The sequence below is a fragment of the Gasterosteus aculeatus genome, chromosome 7, assembly GCF_964276395.1.
Source record: "Gasterosteus aculeatus chromosome 7, fGasAcu3.hap1.1, whole genome shotgun sequence".
Taxonomy (NCBI): domain Eukaryota; kingdom Metazoa; phylum Chordata; class Actinopteri; order Perciformes; family Gasterosteidae; genus Gasterosteus; species Gasterosteus aculeatus.
The window spans coordinates 2,384,632-2,398,128 of NC_135694.1; the positions used below are offsets into that span (position 1 = coordinate 2,384,632).

At 50.4% G+C, this 13,497-nt stretch overlaps 1 protein-coding gene across 1 annotated transcript; it reads right to left on the bottom strand.

The window, feature by feature from the left end:
* Positions 1-211: 211 nt before the first annotated feature.
* Positions 212-11,361, bottom strand: LOC120822371 (uncharacterized). Its single transcript, XM_078107441.1, has 30 exons — positions 9,630-11,361; positions 9,428-9,489; positions 9,177-9,236; positions 7,967-8,991; positions 6,658-6,902; positions 6,436-6,570; positions 5,991-6,089; positions 5,825-5,862; positions 5,409-5,613; positions 5,233-5,308; positions 5,106-5,140; positions 4,734-4,826; positions 4,580-4,614; positions 4,304-4,346; positions 3,968-4,130; positions 3,836-3,870; positions 3,578-3,730; positions 2,902-3,030; positions 2,765-2,803; positions 2,539-2,664; positions 2,333-2,462; positions 2,058-2,228; positions 1,922-1,956; positions 1,446-1,607; positions 1,209-1,343; positions 1,075-1,113; positions 851-991; positions 681-772; positions 565-588; positions 212-346 (listed from the first exon to the last, which is right to left on the bottom strand). The coding sequence occupies exons 1-30, from the start codon at positions 11,226-11,228 to the stop codon at positions 253-255; spliced, it is 5,418 nt and encodes a 1,805-aa protein (XP_077963567.1). The 5' UTR covers positions 11,229-11,361; the 3' UTR covers positions 212-252.
* Positions 11,362-13,497: the final 2,136 nt, after the last annotated feature.

Consider the following 13,497-nt stretch of genomic DNA (forward strand, 5'->3'; position numbering starts at 1 on the left):
ACGCTTCTGGGAAAGGAGGCTAACTTTGCTTCGCCCTGCGTGTGTTAGATAATTATAAGATGGTGTTTTATATCTCATCAAAAACTGGATTGTTGTTAAAGATAAAAGGCAAAATCTTCTTTCCTGTAATGAATATTATATATTATATACATTTATGTTGCATACATGCAGTGAGGGAAGACAAGACAAAAGTGCTCGCAAATCAACAAGGTTTCAAGGACACGGTTTAATTCGTTAAAGTATTGCACAGTTTTATTCTATGAGAATAATCTTGGACTTCACAGCATGAGCCTCGATGTTTACGACCTCATCAGGATCTTCTAGGCGCCGCTTTAGGCTCTTCAAACTACGATAAAAAAAAGAGGATTTTTATTCGTAATTGGCAGCAGGGTTGTTAAAAAAGTAAAATTAAAAAAAGAAGAGTACTTTGTTACGGAAATATGAAAATGTACCTGAACTAATCGTTCACTCGATGCATTAAAAAGGTTCATGATTAAATCATTTAATACCAGTTTGAAAGAAGATTTGAACTTGAGATATAACTTTACACGGCGGTTTACTCACGACTCAACGCGTAGAACGCTGTTCCTGAAGGGAAAATAGAAAAAGCAGTTGGTCGGTTTAGTTCTGAGAATAATTCACAGGTCGGTCACATGACATCGAACAAAGCATCAACTCACCAAACGGCCGCGTTCTTCATCCAGAGGAAACAATCCCGGTGTTTCTCCACCACCTCGGTCACACCGCCGGCGTCCGACATCTCGATGCAGATCTGAGGCGGAACGAGGAGACGAAGATGAAGAGGAGAACAGCAACAATCAAACCTAATTCAGGTCTTCCGCTCGCGCACCCTGTTGGCGAGCGGCAGGAAGCCGGCGAGGGACGCCACGGACGCCACGGCGCCCACGACGGCCCTGGTGACGTGCGGCGACGTCTCGGAGGTCTCCACGCACAGCAGCCGCTCCTCCAGACCCTCCGGCTCCGGGACCCCCTGAAGAGCAACAAAAATGTTTTTTCGGCGCCGGATATCGGCGAAGGACGAAGGATTTTCGAGAAGCGGCGAACCGGACTCACAGCGTTGCTCCACGTCATCATAGTCGCGTACATCGCCTCCTAAAAAACAGGAAAGCGCGTGCTGTTGATGAGACTAAATGCCGTGATAGGAATTCTCCGTTCCGACCCGCCACAGTGCGTCCTGGCGTCCTCACCTCGGTGGAAAAGGGACTTATGTCCTCCAACACGAAGTGAGCCGTGAGGGGGCGGAGTCCCACGGCGACGGGATTTCTGATGTGATCTCGGACGAAACTGCAGCACGAAGACCAGTCAGCGAAAAACACAAAGGCCTGGAGGGGTTTACGAGCGGGAAGGACAATCGGCCGTTAATGAGACCGCGAGCACGCAGGCGTGTGTCCCCGTGGGGGCGGCGTGCGGTCCGTGAGGCCTACCCTCCTCTGCAGAGGTAAGACCACCACGTCGTAGTACGCCGAGTAGAGGCTCCATCCGGGGAAGTAGGGCCGGACCAGCTCGGCCACGTCCTCGTGCCGGTAGTTTCCCTCCGGTAATCCGGTCAACATGACGGTTGGGATCTTGGGGCCGCGCACGGCCTTCTGGGAAACGCAGCGTTACAACACGTGAGCTCCAAAGAACAGAAGAGAGGAAATCTGTTCAAAGGGTTTGAACACTGGATTTTGATAAAATGGTGAATCAGTCGATCAAAAATATATATATATTTACCCAAATGTTAAGTATATACAATGTGTATGTCTATGAAATATTTTATATTTTATTTGATGATAGATAATATAAATTGATCATTTCAAAACAGTACCAACTCAAATTTCTATATAATGGAAATAAATGGCAGTGTGAGAGTTATTTAAATGTGTGCAGGCACGTTGGTGGAGAACCGAAGCTGCTTTACCATCAAGTTGTTCTGTGTTCTGGACGTCAGGAAATCTTTAAAAGTGAACAACGGAAAAACACTTAATTGACTGAATGAGTTAAAACGTGGTAAATATTATCACAGTATCACAGCCGCCGCCGCCGCCGCCTCTCACCCGGGATGATGAACCACGGCGACCTGGTGGGAAACAGAAAGGGATGCGTTCTGGTCGTGACCCAAAACGGACCAACGCTGCCCCGGGGAACGCCGCTCGTCGTGGGCGGCACAGTCGCCCCGGCAACAGCGTCTGTGCCGTCCGGCAGGGCGTTCCCGGGAAGCTTCGGCGCTGCACAAACCAACAGGAGACGATAAAAACACAAAGTGTAAAGATTTCGTGTTTCAACGTGCGAGCGCTCGTCTTTTCTTTTCAAGCTGCACTGAGAAACTCACGCGGCGCCGACTTCAGGCCGGCGGACGGCGCCTTCAGCCGGTGGACCTGGTGGCCGGGGGCCCGTCTCAGCAGGCCGTACCAGACGCCGAGCCGATCGGCGTCACGCACCGTCTTGAATTCTACGAACGCCTGCACGCGAAAACGCACACATTCAACACAAGTGAGACCTGTGGGGTTTTTTTCTCCTCGGGGAACAAACCGTCACCTGGTTGAGGAGCGGCAGGAAGTTTTTGACGGACTGGATTTTGTTCAGGGCGTCTCTGAGCTCGCTGGACTCCTTGGTGGAGATGTCCCTGATGAAGACGATCCGCTGCCCGTCGTCCTGCACATTCTGCAGCGAACGCCCAAAAGCAAAGAGGCAACGCACGGGTCAGAACCTCGGGGGGGCGTAACCGGGCGAGGACGAACCGCTCGGTGTGCGTCTTACTCACGAAGCACATCAGCTCCATCAGTGACTTATAGAATCCAAGCTACGAGGGGGGGGAAAGGTCACAGGAGTCAAGTGTGGAAACACGACGAGCCGGAAAAAAAAGCACCTGGGCTCATTTAAGGAACATCGGCTGCTTACCGGCGTCATGGCGACTCCTCCGGCGACCGCGCTGAAAACGAGCTTCGAGCGCTTGAAGAAAACGCCGTCCCGCGCGGAGGCCTTCATTATTTCCTGCGTGACCCCCACCGCTGGCACCTGGAAGAAGGCCTGGCGGGAAGAAACATTCCCAAAAACCGTTATCACGCCCCCCCCACCTGCTGTTTTTCCTTTAAATACAATTTGTATAAATACCGTATTTTCGAGGCAAAATAAAAAGAGGCATAAATCGGTTGATCCACACTGGTTGTACACGGCGCACAAACTAGTTATTCCGCCCTTAAGTGTTGGAAATGGTGTCTCCCGTACGTTGCGCGAGCTGTCGCGTGCTGTACACGATGCTAGTGGCGGCAGGTGCTCAGCGTTGCCAGGTTGGAAACTTTCACCATTTCCAGCCACGCCGAGCACCTATCGTACCAAAGGCTCAAAACGGTCGTATCTGAGAGGATAATTATCGTGTATCTGGCAACATGGAGATCGGTCGACCAATGACGGTTCTCTCTACAGTCAGAGCTCGCGCAAGGAGGCGGAACTTAAGGGAGACACCGTTTACAACCCTTAAGGGCGGAATAACCAGGAAGGTTATTCCGGTCTCTTGAAGGTGCGCCTTTTTAATCCGGCGCGCCGAATAGTGCGGAAATTACGGTATATTTCTAACCATGCACGTCTGGGGGACGACGAAGATGCTGTCGTCCGCGTAGCGGAAGCCAAACGGCGCCAGCAGCGCGGCCAGCTCCTCCTCCGTGTAGCTGCCGTGGTGATACGGCGGCAGGTTGGTGATGAGCAGCAGCTTGCAGTGACGCGGCAGATCCTGGAGGACCGGATGGAGGGAGATGAGGAACCACGTACGCCGCCCCCCCCCCTCCCGCCGCCCCCCCTAGACTGGGACTTTGGCAGAACGCGCGCAGCAGCTCACCTGCTCCCCGAAGACGCTTTCTTCCTCGAAGAGCCCTGCGGGCGGGAGAGACAAACCCAACGGTGGCGTTACGGTGTCGCGTGCGCTCACCGGGGGGGGGGGGACGAGACGAGCGAGCCGCCGCCCTCTTACTTAGTCTGTAGCGACGCAGGTGCTTCTCCACGCGCTCGCCGACGGTCGCCGCGGAAACCGCCCCGGCGGCCGCTTGGCGCGGAGAGCGACGCCCGAACCCGCCGGGCTCCGCCTCCGCCGCCTCCTCCTCCTCAGCTCCCGCGGGATCCAACGTTTGAGACACCTGCGGGGGGCCGGCGTGACAATGAGGGACACCGTCGTGGTTTCGCGTTTATTTGTCCCTTTTAGAAAATAAGCGAGGGGCCGAGAGCCGGTCGCATGAGCCCGTTAATCCTAATTAAGTAGAAGTAACAGGCCTAAGCGCTCATTATTCTAATACGCTCTCCTCTGAGGGACCTTTCTCGTGGGAGTGTTGTGATGGACGCTGGACGAGGCCGCTCTTCTGTGAACAAGAGAGAAGAAGGAAAAAACGCAAAGTTAAGCTCACTGATTTATTTATCTTATTATATTATCATCACTATAAGATCCTTCACAGGTGGATTTTCTGGCTTTTCCTCAAAAAACTATTTTTTGTGGACACAATTTAACAATATTTATAGTAATAAATTGACAAAACATAAAAAAAAGACCTTCCTTCCTCTTAAAGAGAGGTCTGTTTGAAACATATCTTACGTCAGAGGCTTTTTTTGCTCCTTAGTAACTGTCTTCTGTAAAAAACCAAATTGAAAGTAGTTATTTCAGATCAATCTGTGAATCGACAGTGAGACAAACGCCGATATCCGTGTTTCCCCCGGCAACAGAGGACGCAAAACAAAGAGCGCAATACCTTTCCTCCGGCAACCGTGACTTTAATTCCTTTCAGGTCGGAGCTCATCGGGCTGTTTGATTTCTTTGCGTCTTCTTCAAAACACTCGATTTCCTACAGACACACACACACAGATGTTTATTCTAACAGCTGTTTACTGCGGTTTTGTTCTGTAGACTGAAAGTGAGATTCGATCCCGGTGGGCGGAGCTCCGGACACACGCCGGGCCTGATGGCGCCCGGCTCTGGTTCCCTCGCGGCAGAGGTACCGAATAAAAGAACCACGTCGTCTCTTTGCCGTCACATTCCTTTGTGAACACGACGTTCCTCGTCCCCCCCCCCCCCCCCCCCTCCATATCCACCAACTCTAATTCATGCAAACGGTTCGACTCACGCTTTCCAATGAGACGTTTTCTTTCTTGAAGTGTTCTGTCCGGGAGACAAAGGAAAGGCGTGAGGACAAACGGAGACAGCCTGAAGGGCGTCATTCACTTTAAAAGACAAAAAGGTTTCTTTCTTACTCATTCGCTCTCGGCTCAGGTGCTTTTCTATTATTTCGCCCACGGTCAGAGGGGGCCGCGTGTGACACGCCTGTGGCTGAACGAGACCACCGTGAGCATGACGACAAATCACAAGTTCTTTCAGTGACGTGTGGGCTTTTTGTTTTTTGTTTTTTTTGCACAGCTGTTGTTTTTACCGCTTCAGGTCCATGCGCGCAGGAGACGCGGCTCCCTTCGCTGGCGCTCCCCCGGCCTTCAAACGGCCCTTTCCTGGCTCCGGGAGGTGCAGGCGGAGGCTTTTCGGGCCATTCGAGTGGAGGCCCGTCGGGTGTGGGGAGGAGGACCTTTCTCGTGACGGCGCCTTCGGGTGTGAAGATGCTGGACGCGGCGGCGGCGCCGGCCCTGCGGCGAGGGAGGGGAGGGGAACGTCAAGGTCCCAGTTGAGTGGGTTCGATATCGTCTTCACTATTCAGTTCTCCACAGGGGGATTTTTTGAGTTATGCTCCCATGGACAGAATTATTACCTATTATGATATTTTTATCTGCTGTTGACAGCATATATACACATTTACAGCAACAGAATATTGACAGTAATGTGCTGGAAACATCTTACGTGATCAGAGGCTTCTGCTTCCTGTGACAAACAGCCTTCTGTGAAAAACAAAACAAATTGAAATTCTTCATTTTAGAACAATCTGTAAAGTGAGACAGTGAAAACACGCCGCGCGGGACAGACGCCGGCCCGTGGACGTCCTCGGGGGACAGACAGAGCGGAATACCTTTCCTTCAAACACCGTGATCCGAATCCCTTTCACGTCGAGGCTCTTCAGGCTCTTCAGTTTCGTCGCGTCTTCTTTGTTCTCAAAACACACTATGGCCTAAACGTGCACACGGAGACCCGAGTTTAATTTATTCAGACTGAATCAGAGGAATTGTAGCATTTATAAGTCAAAAGCTTACATTAACCTTTTAAGTCCTATGATTTGAGCCAATAATATTCAGTGCCTTTAGACAATAAAATAATAATAATGATCATTTTGGGGAGTTTTTAAACTTAATTATTATCTTAAAAGGTTTTGACTTAAAGGTTTGTGATGGATGTTTCACACATCATCAATGGAAGTTTTATTTCTTGCATTTTCAACATGCATGAATTCAACCGCAAAAATAAAGTCGCGCACACAACATCCAGTTCAAACAACAATAAACCCGTCTGATACAAACCTCCAGCTTGGACGGAAAGAGTAAGAAAGACTTTGTTTTTCCAAAGTGCTGCACAGCGGCCAGCACGTCGCTGCGAGACAGAGACGCGTGGATCCCCGTCAGCTTCACCATGGTGGGAGGGGACGGTTTACCGCACTGAGCAGAGACAGAACAGAAACACACACTTAGGACGCATCATCGGGTAACAAGCGCAGACATAATAACACACACACACACACACACCTCAGCCTTTGGGGAAGGACTGGCTTCAGAAGGCTTTTGAGTCAACCTCTTCTTTGCTGGGGGGGGTGAGGAAGAGGCAGCTGGAGACGAGGAGGTCTCTCCTGGACTGTAGGAGGAGGAGGAGGAAGAGGAGGAGGAGGAGGAGGGTGACGGTGACTTCCTCTTGGCTAACTCGGCGAGGACAATAGGAGCCAGCGTTTGAAGCAGAGCGTCCAGGTCGGACGGTTTGGACAGGAGGTCGACAGCTGGAAGACAAAGCGAGTGTCAGAGACGGGAGCAGCGTTTTGGTCTCTATTGTGGGACGACAACGACGATGACATCATAGCTGAATGACCAAATGTTGGTGGGCGGTGAAAAGGACGCTGCATTCGCTAAGGAGTTCTGCTTAAAAAGTAAATTAAATCTTCAAACATAAAGATATATGACTGAGAAAGTAAATCTTAATATTTAGAAAAATATTTAGTTGCAGCAGAAAATCTTAAAGAAAATACATTTTTCAAACCTGAATTTTTCAGTAGTTTCTCGGCCAACTTTTTACACGGAGCGGAGCTGCTCTCATCACTGCTACTCCCTCGTCTCTCGTTTGTCCTTCTTCCAGGCAATCGTCTCTCGTCTCTCCTCCTTAAAGTCGATCGTTTGTTGTCTCTGCTCCTTAAAGTCGATCGTCTCTCGTCTCTGCTCCTTGAAGTCGATCGTCTCTCGTCTCTGCTCCTTGAAGTCGATCGTTTGTCGTCTCTGCTCCTTAAAGTCGATCGTCTCTCGTCTCTGCTCCTTGAAGTCGATCGTTTGTCGTCTCTGCTCCTTGAAGTCGATCGTTTGTCGTCTCTGCTCCTTGAAGTCGATCGTCTCTCGTCTCTGCTCCTTGAAGTCGATCGTCTCTCGTCTCTGCTCCTTGAAGTCGATCGTTTGTCGTCTTTCCCCTTTGAAGTCGATCGTCTCTCGTCTCTGCTCCTTGAAGTCGATCGTTTGTCGTCTCTGCTCCTTAAAGTCGATCGTCTCTCGTCTCTGCTCCTTGAAGTCGATCGTCTCTCGTTTCTGCTCCTTGAAGTCGATCGTCTGTCGTTTCTGCTCCTTGAAGTCGATCGTCTCTCGTCTCTGCTCCTTGAAGTCGATCGTCTCTCGTCTCTGCTCCTTGAAGTCGATCGTTTGTCGTCTTTCCCCTTTGAAGTCGATCGTCTCTCGTCTCTGCTCCTTAAAGTCGATCGTCTCTCGTCTCTGTTCCTTGAAGTCGATCGTCTCTCGTCTCTGTTCCTTGAAGTCGATCGTCTCTCGTCTCTGCTCCTTAAAGTCGATCGTCTCTCGTCTCTGCTCCTTAAAGTCGATCGTCTCTCGTCTCTGCTCCTTGAAGTCGATCGTTTGTCGTCTTTCCCCTTTGAAGTCGATCGTCTCTCGTCTCTGCTCCTTGAAGTCGATCGTTTGTCGTCTCTGCTCCTTAAAGTCGATCGTCTCTCGTCTCTGCTCCTTGAAGTCGATCGTCTCTCGTTTCTGCTCCTTGAAGTCGATCGTCTGTCGTTTCTGCTCCTTGAAGTCGATCGTCTCTCGTCTCTGCTCCTTGAAGTCGATCGTCTCTCGTCTCTGCTCCTTGAAGTCGATCGTTTGTCGTCTTTCCCCTTTGAAGTCGATCGTCTCTCGTCTCTGCTCCTTAAAGTCGATCGTCTCTCGTCTCTGTTCCTTGAAGTCGATCGTCTCTCGTCTCTGTTCCTTGAAGTCGATCGTCTCTCGTCTCTGCTCCTTAAAGTCGATCGTCTCTCGTCTCTGCTCCTTAAAGTCGATCGTCTCTCGTCTCTGCTCCTTGAAGTCGATCGTTTGTCGTCTTTCCCCTTTGAAGTCGATCGTCTCTCGTCTCTGCTCCTTGAAGTCGATCGTTTGTCGTCTCTGCTCCTTAAAGTCGATCGTCTCTCGTCTCTGTTCCTTGAAGACGATCGTTTGTCGTCTTTCCCCTTTGAAGTCGATTGTTTGTCGTCTCTGCTCCTTGAAGTCGATCGTTTGTCGTCTCTGCTCCTTGAAGTCGATCGTTTGTCGTCTCTGCTCCTTGAAGTCGATCGTCTCTCGTCTCTGCTCCTTGAAGTCGATCGTCTCTCGTCTCTGCTCCTTGAAGTCGATCGTTTGTCGTCTCTGCTCCTTGAAGTCGATCGTCTCTCGTCTCTGTTCCTTGAAGTCGATCGTTTGTCGTCTCTGCTCCTTAAAGTCGATCGTCTCTCGTCTCTGCTCCTTGAAGCCGATCGTCTCTCGTCTCTCCTCCTTGGCAAGGACCCTTTATCGTCTCTCCTCCTCTCAGGACTCGTTAAACATGACCGATAGCGGGAGGAGGTGGGGCGAGAACCCGACTGTGACCTTTTTAGAGTATTAGAGATGGAAATAAACCGTGATGATTTCTCAAATTGTAGCTTTCAAAGTTGAAGATGCTAAAATGCTTCTGAAGGACATTTTAAAGGTTCTGCAGGAACATATTTGGTCATTTCAACAGCAGGTGGCATCAACCATCGTGTTACTGGCATTAGAATACGTGCGTCACAGACCTGCTGCTGTGAGGCGATCGCGATCGGCTGCTGGGAATCTCACCATCCCACTCCGGGTATCTATGACAACAGAGAAAACTATTTGAGACACTCGTGGCGGTGGAGCAGGCGCTCACGAAATGTATTCAGTAGAAAAGTAGAAAAGAACATCGAGGAATAGTAAAGGTCCGGCAGCAGTTTGGCATTCCCCAAAAAATAACTTCAATTAACAAGATCTTTAAAGTAAGAAAGTTACGATGAAAAAGACCGACCGTAACCGGAGGTGTTTGCATCTCTCCAGGTGAAGGTCTGTGTTCTGGTGGGAAATCCAATCCTACGAATCAAAGACACGGCGTTAAAAAGGTCTGACTATCGCCAATAAACGGCACCCGCCCAACTAAACTAGACGATGCCGTGCATTCACACCAGGGGCGTCGCTGCCAGATGTGGAAACATACATCTCCTTGCCCCCACCTTCATCTGAAGACATTTGCTGCGACACGGACGGCAGGTGTGCGGAAAGCGCCCCGGTGTGGCCGCGGCACCGTCACTCATCGTGGCGGCCGACGGGACACCCTTGGAGACGGACACCTTCTCCGCGGCGGGCTGCTGGTCGGAGGACGGAGGCGTCGGCTGAGTGACGTCCGAAGGGCCCGGGACGGGCTGAGCCGGAGGACAGGCGGCGGGGGGAGGACAGGCCGGGACGGACGGCAGCCGGGCGACTGATTCGGCGGCAGACGAGGCCGGAAGCGAGATGGTCTGTGATACTTGTGCTGTTGATTGACAATCGTGGTCACTACTGCCGACGAGCACGGGGTCCGGTTTGGGGGATGCCGACCGGTGACCTGGCGAACTCTCTTGGTCTATCAAAGGGTCAACGGGGTCGGCGGCCTCAGACTCGACGGCTGTGCTCGGCATGGAGGAAGAACCGGGGAGCGTTTGGCGGTTTGCTTGGATCTGCATTTGAGTCTGGTCGCTGATTGGTGACGCGGCACAGCTCAGTTTTGAAGCGTCCAAAGGGCCGAGGCTGGACAACAACAACGCGACGCTTTCCACCTTGGTTTTGTTACCGGCAGCGTCCGCCGGCGACGTACTTCCATTCCCACCGCAGGTTTCTCTACTGACACTCCCAACCTCGCCTGCAGCCCCTTCGACGCATTCGTCACCACGTCCACCGTCAGTCACTTTACTGTGGGGCTCGAGGACGGCGGATGAACTTTCCTCCTGGAACCTCGCCGCCCCTCCGGGATGACTCACCCCATCACCGCCCACTACCGATTGGCTCGGGGCGGGTTGGGGTTCGGGGCGGGCTTTACGCCGCGATGCGCCCAAGGCTCTCTCCGTCTTCTCAATGCCGATTTGTCGCAGGATGAACGGCAGGCTGGCGGGGGTGATCTGGTCCTCGGGGTACGAGACGAGATGGTCCAGGTCCTCTTTCTCAAGTCCAAATCGCCGAAGGATGTTAGATGCTGATTCAGAGACGCTGAGTCGACTGGGCGGCGTAGGAGTTGCGGGCGTGTCAGACAGCGGAGACTCGGATGTACTTAACACTGGAAGAGAGAGCGTTACATGTTTTCTGTCGATTGAAACCATTAACACACTGTCCCCTCTGCTGGGTGGATTAGAAGACAAAGCTGACGACAACTTTGAGGGTTCATCTTCACGGGGCCTGGAGGGGTCACTGGCAATTTCCATCCCTGGATGTCCATGACCTTTAGAGGCATAGGTTGAGGGCACCGGGTAGGAGACCATCCCTGTGGCTGAGGAGAGACGCTCTCTTTGAATGCCGGTCACGCGACGCCCTCGTGGCTGAAGCGTTGACTTCCTGAGAAGCCCCGCCCCCGCCCTGGCTCTGCCAATCTGCACGTCTATAGACCTCGATGTGACCCTGCTCCGCTCAGGCCTGCAGCTCATCGGCGGCGGCGTTCCCCCGGAGTGAGCAGAGTTTACTGAAGAGCTGATGCTAGATCCTGGTCCGGGAGGGTCCTCCTCTGCCTGTGCACCGGTGGGTCCGTGCTGCCCCTGTGCTGTGGAACTCTGGTCCCCAGAGGCGTAACGGAGGGGACGGGACATGGTGCCTGAGGGTGTTGTTTATCTGCTTTCAGCTCAGCCCGCTGCAGGGAGGCGGCCCGCTGGATGAGGCCTCCAAGTGGGGGGGATCAAACCTGGGAGGTTGCTGGATTCTCGTGATACCAGGAGGTTCTGCTAGAAAAACGGGACCACAAGAGAACACCAACACCCACTGTGGTGAACATTCTGCCGTTTCCCTTTGACGCGAGGCAAAAAAAACCCTCACACAATCAACACTGGGGCTCAAAAGTCCGAACTAAGGCGGCAAACTGCGTCACTTTGACAAATTGATAATCAAAAGTTCTTTTCATGGGCTTAGTTGGGGGTTTGCTGTCTTGTCTTGATTTAAGAGTTGGGTAAGGGGGGAAGCAGGATCTGCCAAGCAGGCAGACACGAGTCTGACAAGATGGGGAGTCAGTTTCTGTCCTGGCTGAGGAATGTAAGGTCAGCAGGTCAACTAGCAGATTTACCAGCCAAAGGGGGGTTAGAGACACACCAACACTATTCAACATACACACTCTGTTTACGATGTTTACGTTAAGTCAGGAGTCTGGACATTGGATGTGACCGGATCTTTAGATGCGGGAGGTGGAAAGTCCTCCTCTACGCCAGTTTAGGGCCAATAGAAATCTTTCCTTCTCTGTCTTTCAAGGGTCATAAAACATGATGTTCTTGCTGATGTTAGTTGGTTGTTCTTCCGGCCTGTGTGCTGCCTGAACTGCTCCTGCCTTTGCAAACGCAGCGCTGATACTTGACCTGTGATCTGACAAATAAATCTCCCAGAACGAGAGAAGTCGTTCGGCTGAATTTTTGATAACCCCGAGCAGGCTCCAAATCTTGAACACGTATTCTTACAAAAGGCCTTCTTAGCTTTTCACAATAAAAGCCAGTGACACTACAGTGTGTAACTTATTATTTAACATAATCCTAGTGAGCAGGTAAAATAATATAAGATTGTGACCATACTGAGTTGACACAGATCCCATAATGGAGAGATTCAGTGATCATATTGTGAGCTTTTAGCGTGTTTTTAGTACTAACGTTAGCGCTTTTGCAATTGTGTAATTGAGTAAAATAGCACTGTGCAAGGAGCTTAGTGTGTTTAACGTTTTGTAAATATATGGCTTGAAGTGAGGTTTTCTTTATCTCTTTGCATAAAAACAATACATTTATTCATTTTGTTTAAGTATTTATGTGTAGGTAGAAACATTTAAATAAACAAAAGTTGAATTCATAAACATGTAAACATATATGCAATGAAACAGCGACACCAAGTGGACAAAATAAACAGGTACTACGACAAAAGCTCTTCAATCTGATCCGTTCTCTCGTAAACATTCTTCGTTTTAATAATATTATTGTGCTATGAAACAGGAAACGCGAGCCTCCGTAAATGATGCAGTTATCAGACCGAGAAAAGTCGAGAAAAATGGGTTGACGCACGCAAGGAGGTGTGAAAAGACACGCGAGGGACTCTTGCGTCTCTCTGAAAACGCAGAAGCACAAACTAGGCTGAAGATTTTAGCCAACGTTCCAGTAGAACTGTCGATAAAAAAATGATAGCACATCCGGGACCCTTCAAAATAAGAAATCACGCTTCAAGTTGTGCAATAAAAGCTCCTTTAAAATACAGAGAAACTTCTCCGAGTTTCGCCCCAACGTTCGTACTGCTAACTCTCATCAAAGCCACGTCCCTGTCGTAACTAGACACGTAAACGTTCATATGTCTTCATAGTATTTTACACGTCACGTTACATGTTTTGATATGTACGAGTTAACATTACTAAAGGTTTCGGCGACGTCCGCCGAAGAAAGTTCATGTTAACTCCCTAAAGACCGTGAGCGCCCGGCTTATGCTAACAGCAGCTAGCGTGTCCGGTGACGTCACAGAAAGCCATAACTTATTGTTGTAACCCTACACGATAACGCAACTACACTCGAATACATGCGGCTAACCAACCGAAATACTGCGGAAACATTATTCACACGTGACTTACCCTCACAATGGGAAACGCCATTGTGACCATCGGACGGGACTACGGGAAGCGGGGAGGGGCATAAAGGGGGCGGGGTCACGTCCGCCGGGGAACGGTAACAAAAACAACGCCAATAAAAGTTTTAAAAGACTCTTTAAAATAAAATACTTAACAGGATTGTCAAATGATACAAAAACGGACATTAAAAACAAGAAGCGATCAAGTGTAATAGTTAAGAATACATTCAATTACATTAAAATCATGTAAATTCTCTTAAATTTCTGTAATTCCTTTTT